This window comes from Emydura macquarii, unplaced genomic scaffold (genome assembly GCF_026122565.2).
Source record: "Emydura macquarii macquarii isolate MOO-44397 ecotype Brisbane River unplaced genomic scaffold, CSIRO-AGI_Emac_v2 contig_3506, whole genome shotgun sequence".
NCBI lineage: Eukaryota > Metazoa > Chordata > Testudines > Chelidae > Emydura > Emydura macquarii.
In genome coordinates, this window is record NW_027133643.1 from 7,037,287 (window position 1) to 7,056,666 (window position 19,380).

The 19,380-nt window shown below is 41.1% G+C and overlaps 1 protein-coding gene across 1 annotated transcript in view; it reads left to right on the forward strand.

Moving 5' to 3' along the window:
- Window positions 1-18,153, forward strand: part of C8A (complement C8 alpha chain) — a 35,989-nt gene extending 17,836 nt beyond the window's left edge. The window contains exons 6-11 of the mRNA XM_067535499.1: window positions 1,294-1,494; window positions 3,126-3,366; window positions 8,458-8,586; window positions 10,189-10,346; window positions 15,628-15,850; window positions 17,695-18,153. Coding sequence (XP_067391600.1) covers window positions 1,294-1,494; window positions 3,126-3,366; window positions 8,458-8,586; window positions 10,189-10,346; window positions 15,628-15,850; window positions 17,695-17,846 — 1,104 coding nt within the window. The 3' untranslated portion in view covers window positions 17,847-18,153. The remainder of the gene's footprint in view (window positions 1-1,293; window positions 1,495-3,125; window positions 3,367-8,457; window positions 8,587-10,188; window positions 10,347-15,627; window positions 15,851-17,694) is intronic.
- The last annotated feature ends 1,227 nt before the right edge of the window (window positions 18,154-19,380 follow it).

Sequence of the window (19,380 nt, forward strand, 5' to 3'; positions counted from 1 at the left end):
GGCACTGAGGTACTGAGATTAAGGTCCACTAATTTGGGTGCCCAATTTGAGCTGATGAGGACCTAATTTTTCAGAGCACTTAGTATTACAGAGCAATTCGTATGTTCAAAGCTCAACTCCCATTGAATTCAGTTGCAATAGCGAGTTTTTAACTCTAGTGTCTCCCCTGTCCTCTAAGTTCCCAGTCCCAGGCTCCTTATCCAGCCAGTCCCCATTTACCCACCTCCTCCCAGCTCTTCGTTCAATTTCAATGTCCCCTCCCCCCTGCACCAACTGACGCCCCGTCCCTCTTCCTGTTTCCCTCACCAGCTCCTACTCCCCCAGCTGGCACCCAGTCCCAGTTAGTCCCAGCCTCCACACCCCACCCTGGTTCTCAGTCCCAGCCTCACTTTCTGCTCCCAGCTGCAATTTCGTTGCCCAACCAGTCCCATTTTCTCTCCCCCCAGTCTCACCAGACAGCTTGTCCCAATCTACTCATTCCCCTCCCCCCTTCTTTGTCCAGCTTTTAACCATTCTGTATTGAAATCAGACAACTCTCTTCTCCACACTGCCTGGGTGCCAGCATAGAAAGGCTAAGAGAGACAGGCTCCCTGCTCTTAGTTCCAGTGCAGAGCACCTGGGAACAGCACTTACAGCAAAAGTCCATCTGAGCCCCTGTAGGCCTGGGCTGGACTGTAGTCAGTCACTCTGGGGGAAATGGTGAACACTCAGGCTGGTCAGTAGTAGGAGCCGGGAGGGGCTTGAGTACGCTCATTGAGGATGGAGTCTTCAGAGATTTTAATTGCTAAAATCCAAGACGTCTCGAAGGAGCATGTGTGAACTGTGAGCTTTCAAAGATTTGTAACCTGGTCAAATATAGTCAGCTTTGGCAAAAGCCACATCCCTAGCACAACCGCCACCACCATTGCAAGTCGCTGCTCCAAAGTAAAAGGGGGACTAGAGTTATTCAAAGAACATTTTTAATGAAGGCAACAACAACAACATAAGGAAATTTTCCCTATACACTTTCTCGGAAACAGTTGAACCATTTTTGATATTTTCCAGAAAAAATATTCAGTTTGAGTCAGGCACCATCTTGGAAAATGTTAACCGAAACGGTTAAAGCCTGGCAAAGTTATAAGCAACTGAAAACAGGGTTTTATAATGGGAAGTGTCAGGCTACCTTACTAATAGGCCACATTAGCTTACCACTGACTTCAGTTGGGCCGGGATCAGATCCTTAAACTGAGAGAGTGATAGGGTAAAGAAAGGAGGTAATATCTGCAAAAGTAATGCCTCTCCTTTTCATTTCAGGCTCATGCTGATTCTGGATTCTCTTTTGAGTTCTACGATGATTCAAAGGAGTTAATTGATGCCATAAAAAAAGATAAATCCAGCAGTTTTGGCTTCACTTTTGGAATAGGTGTTGCTAAAGTACCTATCCGTTTTGAGCTAGGTTTCAGTTTATCGAACGGTAAAGGATCCCTGAAGAATTTCACAGAGTATAACGAGAAGGTAACAAAAAAATGGTGCACGTGTTCTCTCTGTCATGAATTGTTGCATTGCACAATTTCAGTGCAACTTATGTTAGTTTATTCTCTGACTTGCATTTATTTTAAACAATAGTAATTGTACCTTGATTTGTCCAGTTAATTGCAAATATGTGATCATTAGTAACCTCGTTTGTTGGTCTTATTACATTTAAGCAAACAATCATTATAATGGGAATGAAACTGAATTATGAAGTGTAAGAACACATGGCATCTTGCCCCTTCCTGTTTCATGGCTATATTAAGTATATAAATAAAGAAATGCTTCAAGTGGTAAGCAAGGAGGGGAAAATATCAAGATGTTCATCAAAACAATTGTCCTCAGGGGATGAGCTCCAGTGGCAAATATATCTTGCTCAATTAAGCTACAGTGTGGTGGTAAAGTAAGCTTCTATTGTATCATAGGTTAAAAGTACCTTAGTACACAAATAATACTAAATGGAAGGGTTTATTTTTATTAGAAAGTTTGCATCATGGCAAAATATATGATGATCTAAAATTAATGATATAATGATAATATACGATGATCTAATATTAATTATGATAATAATATGTTATAGTTATACCATGCCTGTTATCTACTTCTCTCTTGGTCAGTGACAAGAAACAGTAAAAGAGAATTATTTTGACAGTGTTCTAGTTGAAGTGCTTTCAAAACTGCTATAAGCTGGCACCATTAACCTATCTAGTTCCGCCCCTTGTCTAGCGTCATACATTGTTTTATCCACAAAACTATCAGAGAGCTTGTATCCTCAGAAGATGACTCATTAAAAGGGCCGTGTTACAGGTTCGCTTACCGCTCGCAGTGGCTCCTGCTGGTAGTCCTGGGGATTAGCTCCACCAGCCTGTGCTCTCCCTCCAGTTGTGTCTTCCCCAGTCTTGTCTCCTTCTGCCGCACTGCTCAGATCCGCAACTTCCTTTTCGTGGCCTGGCCCTCCTGCCAGGTCACTAAAGTTCCCCGCTCCTCTTCCAGGGAATCCACAGGCTTTCCAGACCCTGCTGTCAGGTGGCATCTCCAATGCCCAGTGGTCAATAGGGGAACCCAGGCCAGCCCTCTACTCTGGATTCCAGCCCAAGGCCCCTATAACATGCAGCCAAGGTTTATATCTTCTTAGTCCTCACTGCTGTTTCCCTGGGCTTCTTCCTGCTTTACAGGCTTCTCCCCTTTCTGGGTTTGCCAGCTTCTTAACTCCCTCCACTCAGGGAGTGACTAGAGCCTGCCTTCCTGCCATCTTTGCCTGTAGCCAGCTACCTGGCTCTATATTGTGCTGGCACAGCTGAGCCAACTCCTAATTAGTGGCCAGCTCCCTGGCTTCCCCTCCAGGTGCACGTGGGGAAGTTAATTGGTCTGCTTGGCCATCTTAACCCTTGCCAAGCCAGTGTGAGGCAAACATCCCGTCATACATCCTTCCCTTCAAGCCTGATTGACATTAGTGTTCTTTAGTTGAGATTCAGGCTCAATGTACCTTTAAAGGGCTCCCTGGTCGATGTAAACCCACTAAAGGTTTATCCTCCTATTCTCCAATGTGGACCCATGTATATTTCTCAGGGCAGGGGCACATTTCCTCTTTAACTTCCATTTTGTTTTATCTGCAGAATGTAGGGTTCATTAGAGCCATAACAAAAGTGCAGACGGCTCGTTTCAAAATGAGACGGGATAACATAGTTCTGGATGAAGACATGCTTCAGTCCCTGACGGAGCTTCCAGAAAGATACAACTATGGAATGTACGCCAAATTTATTAATGACTACGGTACCCATTTCATGACATCTGGGACTATGGGAGGCATCTTTGAATATATCCTTGTCATTAACAAAGAAGAAATGCAAAGAAAAGGTTAGAACACCACCACAAATTCCGTGTTCATCGCTTTATTCTCTAACTGTCCCGTCTGATTGTTTAATGTTATAAACTGTTAAAACTAATTGCTGGGTTCCTCCCTCTTCATCTTCCCAGGCATGGAGCAATAGCACGGTCATTGTTACCACAGTGCCTAGCACCAGAGGACACACCTAGTCACTCACCAACTGGCCTGTCCCACTCCTACCTACAGCAAATTCCTCCTCACCGCTGCTTATGAGACTAGCTCCCATTGCTTTGCAATATGTGTATGCGGAGCCACTTACACTCACTGTCCGTAGTTTGCCTTCCTTGCCTTCCTTGCAAAGCAGCAGCTTCTGAGAAGCAGTTGGCCCTTCTGGTCTTGGAGAGGAAGGCCAGGAATTAGCTCATAGTGGGTAAGATTAGGCACTGAGTTAGTGCTCTTGCTTCAGAATTCTTGGCTTCAGTACATTTCATAACATGCTTAGTGAGTTAAATATAAGGAATCAGATCCCCAACTAGTGTAATTTGGCATAGCTCCACTGGCATAAATAAAGTTACACTGATTTACACCAGTCGAGGTCCTGCCCCTAAATCTTTTTTTTTTTTTTTTTTTTTTTTAACGTTCAAAGCTGTAGATCTCTTTTTGGTCACTAGGAGGCATGTGGAAAGTTACAGTGGAGACTTTTGACGTTAGATTAATTATCATTTATTCTGCTCTGAGATGTTTAAATAAACCATTAAGTACGTCTCACAGCCAGGCTGCAGTTCCTCGCAAGCTCACTCATTGTACTGGGGAATCTAGACTAATAGTACTGTGGCTGCTATACAGGGTGTACCAACCCAGTGGACATGAATTCATCTTCAATATGTGTAATGGTCCTGGCTCATGACAGGACTGAGGTATTCAGTAACCCTGAATCTGAAAGGATGTGACCTGTCAGGGGTTTTTAAAGTTCATAATTAGAGCTTCCCTTTCTAAGGCGCCAAACCATAACCACACTTTGGGGGGCTGGTTTCTAAATCCAGACCCAACATAAAGTCCAAATTTTGCAGCCCTAATTACCTGCCCAAAGAAGGACTGTCTATTATCTTATGCATGGCACATGGTTAAACAAATAGGTATATCCTGTGGGGATGAAAAAAGAGGAAACTCATCAGCAGAGCACCTTGTTCTACTTTCTTATATCAAAGTTGCTCTTGGCAGTAATTATTAGTTTCGGCAGGAGTCTGGATTTCCCCAGTACCATTTCCTGACTGTATCATTCTCCTGTAGCTTACATGCAATGGCCTTACAGCCATTCCACCAGCTAATTTCACAACCAGCGAGTGTCTTGTTCATCAGCATCTAGGCTTCCCAAATCTGAACCTGTTCGTTTCACATCCTTTTTGCTCTCCCTGGCTTAATGCTACAGAAAGCTAGACAGCATCTGGGAGGAGAGAAGCTCATTGATCAGTACAAAGATTGAGACAGGTCCAGAATGTACTGAGGGATTTCAAGTCCATATTCAGAAGCCTGAAGGCTTAATAACTGGCTGCCTGGGAACAAAACAACTGCAGAGACACATCCAGAGGAAAGGATGATACTGCCACTCACACTTTGTCAATCAGGGAAGGCCTCAATCATATAGGATGGAACCTTAGTGAAACCTAGTCTAAAACCAAGCCCTCCTCTGAGGGGGCCATCATGAGTGGCACAGACACAGGCGTGACTCCAAGGACATGCTCATCACACTGGTGAAGAAAATTGTAGCTCTGATCGTACTTGCTAGCACTGAAAGCAAGAAAGAAGGCATTACACAGACAGATCGAGATAAGCTCAGAGGCATGTTTGTTTTGAATGTGTAAATAATGCATTGTACTTGGCCTTATATCTGCCATTTTACACTGGATGGCTTGTAATCTCAGGAATGGCAGAGTACTGCCTGTTCCAGCTTTCAACAAATGAAGGTGTGCAGGGCTGCATGGTTATGCCTGTAAATTATATTTATGTAATGCATCTACAGTTCGGATTGCATGCACATCAGTTTCTGGATAGTCAAAAACAAAGCCTCTTCTAACCAAGGATGAGGAATGCAGAACAACATAGTCCTTTGGTACATTAACAGGATTGTTAGTGAAAATGAAGATGTAAAGTCATCTACAGTGTGATTGATACCACAGCCCTTACACATCCAGTGATACAAGCAGGAATTAGTCATCTATAGCATCTGCTAAAGGGTCTGCTTTGGTTTCAGCCTGGTGGCAATGGAGACTGTGATTATAGCAACAGTAAAAGACAGCGAGCTTCAATAGGACTATGGCAATTTACACCAGTTTAGGATTTGGCCTGGAGTAAATTGGGCACATATAACTACATGTATTCAATGTTCAGAGCCAACCATAGCAAAAGAAGTACTTAGCAACAGAAATGATTTGTACAGATCTCCTGAGGTATGTGTCCTTTTTCTTGGAAACTCTCTGTCCACAACTCCTTTATTCAACCTGAAGGGTGAGTGACAAAGAGATGACCAAGATCTTGGCAAGGAAAAATAAAAAGCAGACTGCCAAGTTAAAAGAGAGGATTAATCAACAGCAGTTGGACAGGGGCTATTATTTTACTTGTGCTTACTGTATATCTGAGATGAAATTTACTGCTACAAGGTGCCCTACTTTAGAAATGAGGGAAGTTGGAGTTCTGCAAGAGACAAAAAATGTGCCCCAGAAGAGAAATAACTTTCATTCTAATGTAGGATACTTGTATAAATTCTGTCTATAGTGGATACCATTAAAACTCAACATTTATCAACCGATACAGCATTATATCCCACAGGGAAGGAAACTGTCTCAGATACCACCATGTGGTAATAATTGGTATGTGTTAACATTTTAATAGTGACCACTGTATGTCATGGAAAGTTATGTAGGCACCTATATCCTAAAATATCAGTGCAGGGTTTATATTGTTCCATACATGGATACTGGACAGATTTCCTATTGAATATATTGTCTCCTCACTTGGTTGTTAGTCTGTGAGTCAGATTCTCAGGTGCTGTAAATCAGTAGAGCTCCATTGGAATCAGTTGAATTTACTGGCCCTGTACTTTCTTTTTTTTCTTTTTTTTTTTTTTTAATTTTTCCACTAAAATTTGAACCACTGATCTGCATAAATTACAACTAACTAATACAACCAGTTTGTCCTAACCAGTTACTAGGCTATATCCCAATATCATTATGCAGATTTGAATGAAGGCATAAATCTCATGGAAGTGGAAATTTGTCTCAATAAGGACTTCTTAGTAAAAATGAATAAGGGTATCAGGATGTGAATGTGAATCATGTGATTCACCTTGTGAATCATGACACCAATATTTTTCATTCCTTCTTTTAAAAATAAATCATTATTGTTTTATTGCGGAGCAGAAACGTTGTGCAATTCATTAACAGCTATAACAGCATTTAGGGAAGATGCAGTCAGCACAGAATAATATGGAAAGAACCTTTGCATATTATGATTAATTCAAAATGCAGCAATAAATCTAATGACTAGAACACATTCAACTATCTGAAATTACATCAGATAATAAACAATCATGGTTTTCCCTCCTCCAAAGTGCCAATACTTTGTATGACCACCCTTTTGCAGCAATAACCACTTCAATATTTATCAAGACTGGATCTACAGTCTTTGCGACAACCAATAGCAAATTGTATTGACAGACCCTTGCTGAACATAATTACTCAACAGGAGCCATGGTGAATCGATTAATCAGAGTGTATCTCAACTTTAATTTTATGGCACCTCAGCATTGAGATAAGCAATCATTCATGTTGCTTTGGGTGAATGAATTTTATCCGCTTCTGTTTACAGTTGTTGAATATTTCAGTCCATGTGACTGAATGCTACATGTTTATGCTTTCTCAAGGCCCAGGCCTACAATACGATGAGCCCCTCCATTCCTATCGAAGTCGGTGAGAAACAAGGTGTTAGGTACTCTCCATCTCCCATCAACTTGAATGGAAGTTCAGGGGGCAGCCTGCCTCACGTGAAGTGCTCAGAACCTCATATGTTCAGGGCCTGATCCTGCACTAGTACGTCAATGAGACCAATTCTGGTCTCAATTGCTGCAGGCAGGCACTGGTGTGACTCAACTGGAGTCACTCCTATTGACAAGAGTAGCAGAGGAAAGGCGACTTAGGTGCAACAGCATTTGCTAGTGACTTCAGTGGAAGCAAACCTCGGCCTACAAGCCTGATACTGATATGAGGCAGTGTTGCCTAGGGGATATCGCACTGGGCTTAGAATCAGGCAACCTGTGTTCTATTCCTGCCTTGGCCACAGCCCTGCTCGGTGATCTTGAGCAAGTGTGTTTGCCTCTTTACGCTTCAGTTTCCCCATCTGTAAAATGGGGAAAATGATCCTGCAAAGGTCTTTGCCACGCGTTACTGATTAAAAGGGCTATATGAAAGTTAGGTATTATTATCCTGCATTCACTGAAATCAACTTCTGCTGAACTTGACCTTATATTTGTAATACACTGAAACTTACACATAACAAAACATTGTTGATCTAAGAAATGTGTCTAGTACATTTGTGGAGCTCTCTGCAACTCTGTCTTCTGACCCCGTATTTAATTATGCAGCTGATACACAAGTCTTAGTCTGTAGATGATTTAGAGGTATATTATGGTGTATGCACCAGACAGTTGCCGAAAATTGGCATAGGTCTATTGACTTTTGTGGGTCTACATAGATTTACTCCAATGAAGAAACTGGCACATATGGAAACAGAATGTAAACAGATAGAGGAGAACGGAACCTGACATATGCAGGGATTTCCTAGTTTTGAGATTTTTCACCTTTCTTTTTAGAAGGAGCAATCTTTTGGGGCAAGTATTTTGCCCTTTCAGATGTATCAATTGCTGATATACCCCCACCAAGAATGACAAAGCCCAGCAAAGTCAGCTTCTCAATGGATGGTAATAATTTCTTGGCTTCCACAAATGTGCCACGTATCTGTATGTGTATTTTCTTGGTTGATGTAACCATAAGTACCACTGGGAAAAAATAATCCTGTTCTTACCAATAATGACTTTGCCATTATTGTTTGTCTTTTTTGTTTTGCAGTCGTTACGTCTGAAAGGATAAGTTCCTGTTTTGGTCTGTCAGGAGGCCTCTTATACCAAAAGCAAGGAATAGATGCATCATTGTCACTATCATACAAAAAATGTGAGAAGGACGCGTTTCTTAGAACTGGTATGATGCCTGAATATATATATTTTCTTACTAGCAAATCTTGGGCTGAATTCATCATTGGTGTAAGTGGGTCAAACTGCATTTGTGAAGTTCTACTCTCTGAGGTCAGTAGTGGATCTGGCCTATTTATCCCTGTTTCCATTAGCAGATTTATGAGAACCCTGCATCTGGAGATGAAAGTGGGGTTTAGGCTATGGTTTAAAATAGGGATGGGTGAAGCTCAAGGAGTTTCATGAACCTCTCAAAATGAATGTTGAGTTGTAGCGTTCACAAAACTAATTCAGATTCACAAACCATTGCCCCCTATTAGTCAAATTCATGTTTTTCCAAGGGAGATTAACCTCTAACTAAAGGATAATATGCATTAGGGATTGAACAATTCCCTGTCTACAACCTCAAAAGCTAGGGTAGTACAAGTGGGAACTCTACATGATGGGTCAAGATCCTGAGCTAGTGTAAATCAGCAATGGAGCTTCACTGTTTTACACCAGCTGAGGAACTGCCCCATGTATTTATTCCATCTCACAGGAATTCCATTACCCCAAATCAGAACAAAAAGTCAAAATAGCAAAACTTTTAATGAAACAAAAATTAAAAAATATTAGAAAATATTTCAATTTAGAAATATGGGTTGTGGGTTTTTTTTTTTTTTTTTTTTTGACACTTTTGAATTGAAACAAAAAACTTTCTGACATTCCCATATCAAAATGTTTCATTTTGGGGGGGCGTAAGGCGCCCAAACTACCACTGCACCAACTGTAGCTGAAGTTTAATATCAAACTGACTCAAAGTTATATGTTTTGTTCTAGTTCAAGAAACCAAAATGTTTAAATTCAGATCAAACTGACCCAAAATAAAATATTTCATTGCGATTTTCCTAAAGGAAAATTGAAATTTTCCCACATAAAATTTCAATTTTGCAGGAAATGCATTTTCTGTAGAAAAATCATTTCAATGGACCATTTGCAATAGCTCTAATTTCCTTATTAGAATGTTTCTCTCTACCTGTCTGTGTCTTCTACAGTCTATTTGATTTTGTTTCCTTCCAAGCACCTCATTTAGACTGAGGAGACCCAGATGACGTGCTGTGTGACCATGGGCAAATTTCTTTGCCTCTATAAAAAACAAACAAAGAAACAAACAAAATGTGTAGGGGAATAATGGTACTTCCCAAGATTTGTAAAGCACTTTGAAATTTACAGATGAAAAGTGTGATATAAGTGAAAAGTATTGCTATTATTTTTTATGGACTGGGGAGCACAAAGGTGGAATAAAGCCATCTTTGCCCCACATATTGGATCCCATGTGTGCATCAGACAAATGCAAGGATCAGAGCCCATCGGGTTTAGAGGTTCTTTAATTCCTACATCACCATGTTTACAGCATCTAGAATGCTTAACTCATCAGAAGCCATCTGGTAATAATGGGGAAGGCTGTTTAAGGCTTGCTCCTAGGTTCATTCAAGTCAATGGTAAATCTCCCATTGACTTTAATGGTTCAGGATCAGGGCCTTAATGGGAGCAACTGGTCATCCACTGAGTCACACATTTTCTACTGTACTAGAAATGGTAACTAATATGTAGCTGTAATTCAACTTTCCAGATCATAACACCCACAATGCAATAGTGGAAGATATTATTCCTCGGATTCAAGGTGGAGATGTCAGTTCAAGTGAAGGGCTTTTAAACAGTTGGAATGCCAATATGTATCGTCACTGGGGAAGGTCATTAAAATATAATCCTGCTGTTATTGATTTTGAGGTAAGGCTTTTTGCAGTTGAAGAAACTCCACCGCTATGAGGAATGAAAGTGTAGTAGACCAGATCATTTCATATTTTTATTGTGATCCCATCATAGAACAAGATTAAATGTAATGGGCCACTGATCTGGTAACCTCTCATACATTTCACAATGGGGAGTGCATTTCTTAGCAACAGCATCAAAGGCGAGACAGACAAGAAGCTTAATGCTGGCTCAGTGCAGAGTTTAGTTTTTGATGTATCCCTGTGCACAACAAAACAGTTTCCCAAGGAATGGATTTTCAATGGTCACATAATCACTATTATTCTCATTACGGCTGAAATCTGTGTTCTTCCAGTTAAGTAGGGAACCGCCAAGGGACTTGAAGGGATGGGATCCTCCCAAACACAGCCGTTCTTCAGTTGCTAATTAAGCTCATAGACTGTAGAAGTAGATGCATCCCATGCAACTCAGTGTGGGTTATAAAGACAATTTACAGGTCTGGTGGTTATGCTTCCAATCCCCTGCACTCCAATAGACAAACATCCTCCTGTGGAGTGAGGTATCTCAGAACTTGGCTTCAAGACATTTCTTTGTCTTGGCTTCTTGTGCTGCTTACACGTTGCTCTGCTGCTCTTCAGTATCTCAGTGATAGGCACTATATATGCATCAAAATAAATAGCTATTTCCTCTGCATTTTTGCCCTCCTGAGTCCATGGATCAGGGTCCAGTATTTCACTCTTAAAGATGAGACAAAATAACAAAGAGAGAATAGAATTTTCTAGTTAGGGTAAAAGATATTTTAGTGGTTATACTGTACAACTGGGGCATAATGAAGCATTTTTACATTTCTTGCCTCTCACATAATTTTCTTGCAATGAACTGGGGAACCTTAAAAACTGGCATGTAAAAGGTAAAGCTGTCTACAAGGAACAAATGAAAAATACCAACAGTTAAAAAAAAGTCTCAGATGGATTTACCTTTAATTCAGTTTTTGATCAAACATTGCAGAAGTGTTTTTCATACAACTATGGAACTATAAGTCTCAAGGGAATTAGCAAATACTTGTCTCCAGGGTAGCACTGATTTGCTATAAGCAGTAATACAAAATGCTTCAGCAGCAAGAGTGCTAGTTTCAGGCAGTCTTTGCAAAAAAGAGGTTGCACGTTGAATGCTCTAATTTAGGTGCAAAGTTTATATCTCAACTTGCAACGCTGGCAAAGAAGAAAATAAAATAAAAAATAAAAAAATATATCCAGAGACTGTTTCTGTGCTGGTAGAAAAGCTAATCCCAGAGTTGATGCAATCACTTCTTTTATTTGAAATGGTTGATAGAATTTGCTCACTTCTCTTCCCATAAGAGAGAAGGTCCTCTTATGGATCAGTAACTGGTTAAAAGATAGGAAATAAAGAGTAGGAATAAACGGTCAGTTTTCAGAATGGGGAGAGGGCAATAGTATGCCCAAATCTTGAATACTGCTTGCGGATCTGGTCACCCCATCTCAAAAAAGATGTATTAGAATTGGAAAAGGTGCAGAGAGGGGCAATAAAAATGATTAGGGGTATGGAACAACTTCCGTATATGGAGAGATTAGAAAGACTGGGATTTTTCATCTTGGAAAATGGACACCTAAGGGGGGATATGTCTATAAAATCATGACTGGTGTGGAGAAAGTGAATATGGAAATGTTATTTATTCCTTCACATAACACAAGAACCAGGTGTCACCCAATGAAATTAATAGGCAGCAGGTTTAAAACAAACAAAAGGAAGTACTTCTTCACACAATGCAATCAACCTGTGGAACTCTTTATCAGAGGATGTTTTGAAGGGCAAAACTATAACTGGATTAAAAAAAGACCATGAGAAGTTCATGGAGAATAGGTCCATCCATATTTATTAGCCAGGATGGGCAGGTATGCAACACCATGCTCTGAGTGTGCATAGCCTCTGTTTGCCAGAAGTTGGGAGTGGATGATAGGAAATGGATCACTTGATGACTGCCTGTTCTATTCGTTCCCTCTGAAGCATTGACCTCTGTAGATGGACTATTGGTCTGACCCACTATGGCCGTTCCTATGTTTTACTCCGTGCCTTTATAAAAAAAATCCCTCTTTTCATAGGGAAAGGGGGGGGCGGGGCTCAGGGGATTAGGCATTATTCTAGTTATAAGAGTAAGTAGATCAACAGCATGAAATACAGAATCTCTGACATCTAGGTTACCAGTCATTGTGTTTGCCTGAGCCAGTGGGACAATTCACAAAGTACGCTCAGTTGAATTTTACAGCAGTGAATTGATATTCAACTCAAGTTGGCTATCTGGGTTTTAGGTTCCAGAACATAAATCAACAATCCTGTGTTGGCTCAATCAAAAAGCTGTGCTCAGAGTTAGGCCCCTGACCAGGGTGGGCCTCCTGGGTTAAGACAGGAGAAATCCTTCCTCCTCTGGTCCCAGCTTCACCCAGAAATGGCACCTTGAAAAAATCAACCGGATCTTTTTATCTTGCCTGCTGAGCCCTGGAGGGCCAATTCGTGTAGTCACACCAACTGCTGATACTGGGCGCCCTCGCTAGGCAGTTCTTGGAGGTCTAAGCTTACTGTTTTTCCTTGAAAGGACACCTTCTTCAGGCAAGGTGTGCCAAGGCGGTGGGGCCTCCAAGCAGCAAGCATCAAAAGTGAACAAAAATGGTTATTCTGTGCTGGCTGTTTGATGGCCTATGTAAATTAGTGGTCTAGGCCCTGCTGCTTCCAGACAAAAAAACCCCAGAACATCACAACTAAAGCTGGATCTCTACTGAGATGCCAAGTACATGGAAACTGAAAATCATCAGACCCCAATAGGTGATCTCCGGATCGCCTCAGGTCGGACTTGAGGCACATTGATGGGACAGTATGAGGAGGCTGCTACCATTGACTCATCTCTAATTTTTATCCCCATGTTTGTCAGCCTGATACCTACATTCACTTAACAGGGATAGGCTGTCATGGGCTACTATCCTACTAAGTACACAACTCAGTGGTAGCTGAGCATGCTCATATCACAGGATTAGGCCTCGGATTCATAAGTCCTGGAAAGCTAAAGTCAATTACATTTAAATTACTGCTGCCAGAGTCTCCATTCAGAGGATCTGATTGTCAACTAGTGTAAATTAGTGCAGAACCATTGACATCAATGAGCCCTGGGAGTCTATGTTCTTGATAAGGGAAAGTACATTTTTCACTCATTTACAAGAACTGCACAGCTTTGAGAGGCACAGCTTCTTTCAGTAGCTTATTCCTGCCCCGGGATGAACCAAAACCAGAACACCCCGAGTCATTTGTGTCCAATAAAGTGGAACAAGGACATTTCAGACAAACGGCCACGGCACCTTGAGAGCTTTCAGAAATGGAGTCATTGAGAGGAGATAGAAAAGGAAAGCAGGAGATCAGTGAGGAGGAAAAATAATTCAGTGAGGTCAGATATTGCAGCTTTTGTTTTGTGCCATTGTCATCTAGCAGTGCATCACCGCCTTTTACAAGACATTTTCTTTTGATAGGCGCACCCGTGAGTGTGAGGCAGTGGAGGGGGTGTTTCTCTCCTTGCACTTAAGGATAGAAAATCTTCCATGAGAACTTATAATTGCCAGCCTACTCTGGGACTACAGCTGTGCGATGAAATTAGGAGGATCTAGGTAATTGTAATGCTATGGAGTCATGCCATTCCCTTCATTCTAACTTAAAAGCACGTCTGCCTCTGACTTTGACAGCAGGGGGGACAAAACCGTGAGCAAAGGTAGAAGGGAATCCAGAAGCAGGAATTATCTACGCTATTAGCTGGGCAAATAGGAAATTGCAGGACATTCTGCCCTGTTGACAAAATGGTCTGTTTAAATAGAAACAGTCTCAATAACAGCTGAGCATTCTGCTGCAGATTATCCACCCTTTTGTACAAGTTCCCATCAACTCTGGGCAAGATTTGCTGCAATTTTCCTGTAACTCACTCAGTGAGCCTCTCAACTGGCTGCTTTTGGAGCTCTGCAATTGCTTGCATAACTGGAGTGTGTACAGGCTGCTGCTAAGCACCTGTGCTCCACTTGAATGCCTCTTATCTTTAGCTCATTCTGATTTGTTAAAGGGTTTTGTGCACATTGTTTTTAAGAAGCATTTTCAAAGCCAGGTAGCGCTTCCTCAGAAAATCTTGTCTATGCCTTTTGTGTAATAGGAGAAAACATCATTTCTGCAACCAGCGTGACCAGATGCGCATACATCAGTCTTGTACATGTATATGTCCATACACATAGACAGATATATATATATACACGCATGTCTACATACACACATACAATTTATGTATATAGACATACAAGCCATCCTTGTTTTTTAAAACGTACTTTGTTCGAACTCATATGTGCTTGAGAAAATCTATTATATCAATATGAAAAAAATACAAGGGGCAAGATATTAAGGCCAACTTCTTCTAACTTGGGTGTCTAAAATTAGATATCTAAAATCCTTATATGAACAGCCAAATAAAAGCCCGATTTTTTCAGGGTGTTGAACATTTCAATAGGACTGGTAGGTCCTTAGCACCTCCAGAACACAGTTCATTTTTATTTAAGTGGCTAAATATGGAGGTTAGGTTCACAGTTTTCGATACCCATAGTTGAATATGTTCACTTACATACACGGCAGATTTAGATGTTAGTATTGTTAGTCTCATGATGTTTTAAATATTTCATGTGGCACTATATGTTTTAAGTGTATCATACTGTACCACAGATGTACGTGCTATGTGTGCCTCGCAAATAGAGATAAATGCGTGTAGTATATACTGATGCTGGGCTGATTAGGGTGGTTAGACTAGAGTTTACATTAGCTAACACTGAAATGTCACAAGCTGCTACCAAAGGACTCTGGTCCAAGATGGCAGAAATCATGCAAAACACTTGTAGGTGGGATCATTCAAATATGAACCAAATAATAGGGGCTCTTTGTGATTTTTTATCTAACTTGGGATCAGATTCAAAGGGATGCATGTCAGTCCAAGAATTCCAATCATTCCAATGCCTCCAAAATTATAAGGGCTTTGGAGTTGAGGTTTTCTGGCTTTGGCCCATCTGTAATATTGTACACACTCTGTGGCTATCTGTCTAGGAAAGTAAATTGTTTCTTCAGCTCTGGGTTTATCCATAAATGTCCAAAACACTATAACTCTATTCGTTACAGGTTGAATAATACTCATTAAATTAAAACCCCCTTTTTGTGGACCCAGGAAAGCAATTATAATTGATCACAACCACATATTCTCTTCTGTTCTACGCAGCTACAACCCATACATGAAATCCTTCGTAGAAGCAACCTTGATAATATTGAAACAAAAAGGCAAAACCTGAAAAGAGCTTTGGACGAGTACTTAACCGAGTTCAACGCCTGCCGCTGTGGCCCTTGTCAGCACAATGCTGAACCCATGCTTCTCGGGGATACCTGTGTTTGTCAGTGTCCACAGGGTTATGAGGGCCCAGCATGTGAGAAGACCAAACGCAAAGGTAGGGCGACAACATGCAGACATGGTGGGGAGGGAGGGGAAAAAAGCAACCGTGTGCTTTGCCCGGGGCAATGCTAATCAGCAGAAATTTGAATCCATTCATCAATCAAACCTTCACTTCTAAACCACCTTTCATGCCAAGCGGTCTTAGGGGCTTTACAAATGAGTAAAATTAACTGCTCAAGTAATTATTATAAATAAGCCAGGTTAAACAAGGGAGGCTTTAGAAGCTGGAGACCCGTCAGCACCACAAATTGATGGAAGCAGCGAAGTCTGAGCTGAAGAAGAGCAGCAAGCTAACGGCTCGAACTGCCAGAGCTTTGCCCTGCTCTGTGAGAAGCATCACAGGATCAGTTTTACGAGGCCTTAGTTCACCGCTCCGTGTATGTAAGGCATGTGTAGATCACTACAGTAAGACAGACTAGATCGTTCTTCTTCCGTGGTTACAAGTGTGATCTCAAATGCGACAGGGAAAGGAATCAATCACCAGCAAAGCTATAGAAATGTGCAAAACCCGACAGCAGCATGCTGCTGTGGTTCTCATCTGCACTGGGTTACATCAGGGAATCTGTGAAATATGATCTGACTGGAGGTTGGATCAACACCTCAGTGTCAGACAGAAATAATAGAGGCTGAAGTGTGAAAATAGCCTTTAAATGGCAGAACACTGATCTCTCACTGCGAAGACCGAAGGGAGTCGTCATACCCAGATGGTCCTCATTGATCTGTATGTCACTGGGAGGAACTAGACTTCTAGAGCCATTTGACCCAGGCGTCCTTGAGGTACTGATTTTCAAGAGCATATGTGACATCCACTTTTGGAGCTCTGCTAAGCAGGAGGTAGATATTACAGTGATGGATAACAGTGCAAAACCCCAAGATAGAGATTAGATAGACTGAGAAAGTCATGGCAAGGGCCAGGGTAATGCTTGATACTATCAGCAAAACAATAATGACTAGAGGTCAGATTTTCAAAAGTATTTAGGCACCTAAAGATATAGATAGGCACCTGAACAACTAACTCTGATTGAAATCAATAGGAGTTAGGCCCTGGATCCATGCCACTGGAAAACTGAAACCTTGGTAATACAGATAGTAAGAGCATATATGGGTCCATCACAGCTAACTTCAACCCAACTGGATTAATATATTGTATGTGATACACACAGAGACCAGTTGAGTAAATTAAAAAAAAAAATGCATTGACAGCCCCATCATGTGCGCCCATCAATCTAAAGAGACACCATAATCTATAGTATTGAACTCTGCTGACAAGTCAGAGTATACAGTAATGAAAAAGCCCTGAAATGACCTTCCACAAAAAAATCTTTGCAGCGTTTCCAAAGCCAGCATTGCTATGGTGACCTGCCTGGAAAAAGACTGAAGCTTTTATCCTTTTTGGATGTGGGACAGATACATCACTGAGACACATCACCAATCACTTGGGAAAGAGAGGCCAATTTGTAACCCACCAAATTGTCAAAGAGGTAGAATAAAAAGCAATGGACAACCAATCTGAGTAGGGTAAATACTCTTTAGAAGACCCTATTTTCAAAGTGCCATATAAACATTGATCCTCTCAACGATCCTACCTGCTAGGTAAATGTCAACGATGCAGAGGGAGCCAGTGTCAGAGCTAAGATTAGATCTCTGGTCTAAATAATAAGTTTATCATGGCAGCCTCTGACTCGCTCCCATAAGAAACTTCAGCTGACTTTGCACCAGCTCTCAAGTGCAGCATGCCACTGCAATGAAGCCATTTAGCTTTCAGTTGAGACTGATTTGCTTCTGAAATGAACCTGAGCTTCTTATATTCTAATACAATTTTTAAAAATCATTTTACAGGCAGTAAGACAAACGGTAGCTGGGGCTGCTGGTCATCCTGGACTCCCTGCCAGTCTGGAACAAAGACACGTAAAAGGCAATGTAATAACCCATTGCCTCAAAATGGTGGACTATGGTGTGTTGGAAAGAATGTGCAAACAGAGACGTGCTAAGAGCTAGCTAGGTCCGGGACAAGGTATGACACTGATTAATGGGAGTATATGGTAGATAGTGTTTTGCATAATGGGCTGTAACTGACACACACACATACACACACACACACACACACACACACACACGATGACACAGGGTGCAAGGTGGCGGAGAATCAGGGCTAATGCTTTTCACTGAAGCCAATGGGGTTATAAAGTCATACAACACATTTAGTTAAACTGTTTATATAGTGTACTTCTCTAACTAAAACGTTTGGTTTTGCCTGTGGAAGACAAATTAAAAGCTCATGATCCTTGCATTGAATGAGTTCTGCGTTGACCTATGTATCAGATAACTTTTATTTCTGTAGCGATGCAACTAAAATATTTCAGGCTGGTACTGTCAGAATTTTAAATATAGCATATCAGGCAGGGTCCTTTGTCCAGTGAATCCATATGAAATTTTGCTGTCGTTTTCAATGGGAGCAACATTAAGCCCAAAGATGCTAAAGTTCCAGAGCGAAATGTGAATATAAATTGATGAGGAATAACAAAATCAGAGCCAAATGAATCTGTTCTACAGAGAGCATTCCTGCACAAATGAGGCTATTTCTCTTTAAGATCAGTGATGAATTATCTATTAGAACACTAGCATTTTATCTCCAAGGCACCCAGGGCTGGAGAAGATGTTACCAGGTTTGTTGATTTAAGAGCCCTTTTTGAATGTAAGAGGTAAATCTTAGCACAAGAATACGCACAGTATTGAACAGCATCCAAGACTGCAGAGAGAGTCCACTGTGGAGCGTTCCTAATGAACTACTGTAAAAACCTGCAGTGGATGGAAATTGAATGGCATTTATCTTTACTGTGCTTTTCATTAAAATTAAAAAGAAAGAGTCATGAATGTGAAGCTGGTATTATGAAAAAAAATGAGTATGACAAGGAACAATGCTTGGGAAAGAGGGAGAGAAAAGGTATGGTACCATTGTTTAGCGAAAGAATTTGCTTAGTTATTGCTATTTTCTTGGGAAACCTTTTTTCCAGCAGCATGTAAATGACGACTTAGGGCCAAGTCCTCAGCGGGTGTAAATCAGTAGAGTAGCTCCATTGACTCAGCAGATTTACACCAGCTGCTAAGATCTAGCCCCATATTTTTTGTGAGTTTGCCAGAAAGACAAACATTTTTCATTTTACTTTGAATATATTTTTTACTTTTGTTTGCAAAAACTAGAGGCTATTTTCTTGCAAGAGGGAATGTACTGTTTTGATCGGAACATCCAAAATGTAGTTTTCTCTGAATATGGCAATATCTCTCTGCAACATTGATAATTTGATGCTAATTCACAGTTCTGCTCAGAAGTTGCAGCTTGTTGCCATTTTTGTAAAGAAAGGCTATGTTCACCCAGGACTGAATCCCTAAAGGGCTAACTCAATAATAAATACTTAAGACATTCACACTGCGACTAGCCCCGCTGGGCTCAGATACTACACCTACGCAAAACCCCACTGAAATCTTCATGTCTGTAGGGTCCTGTCCATGCAACCAGTTGTAGAT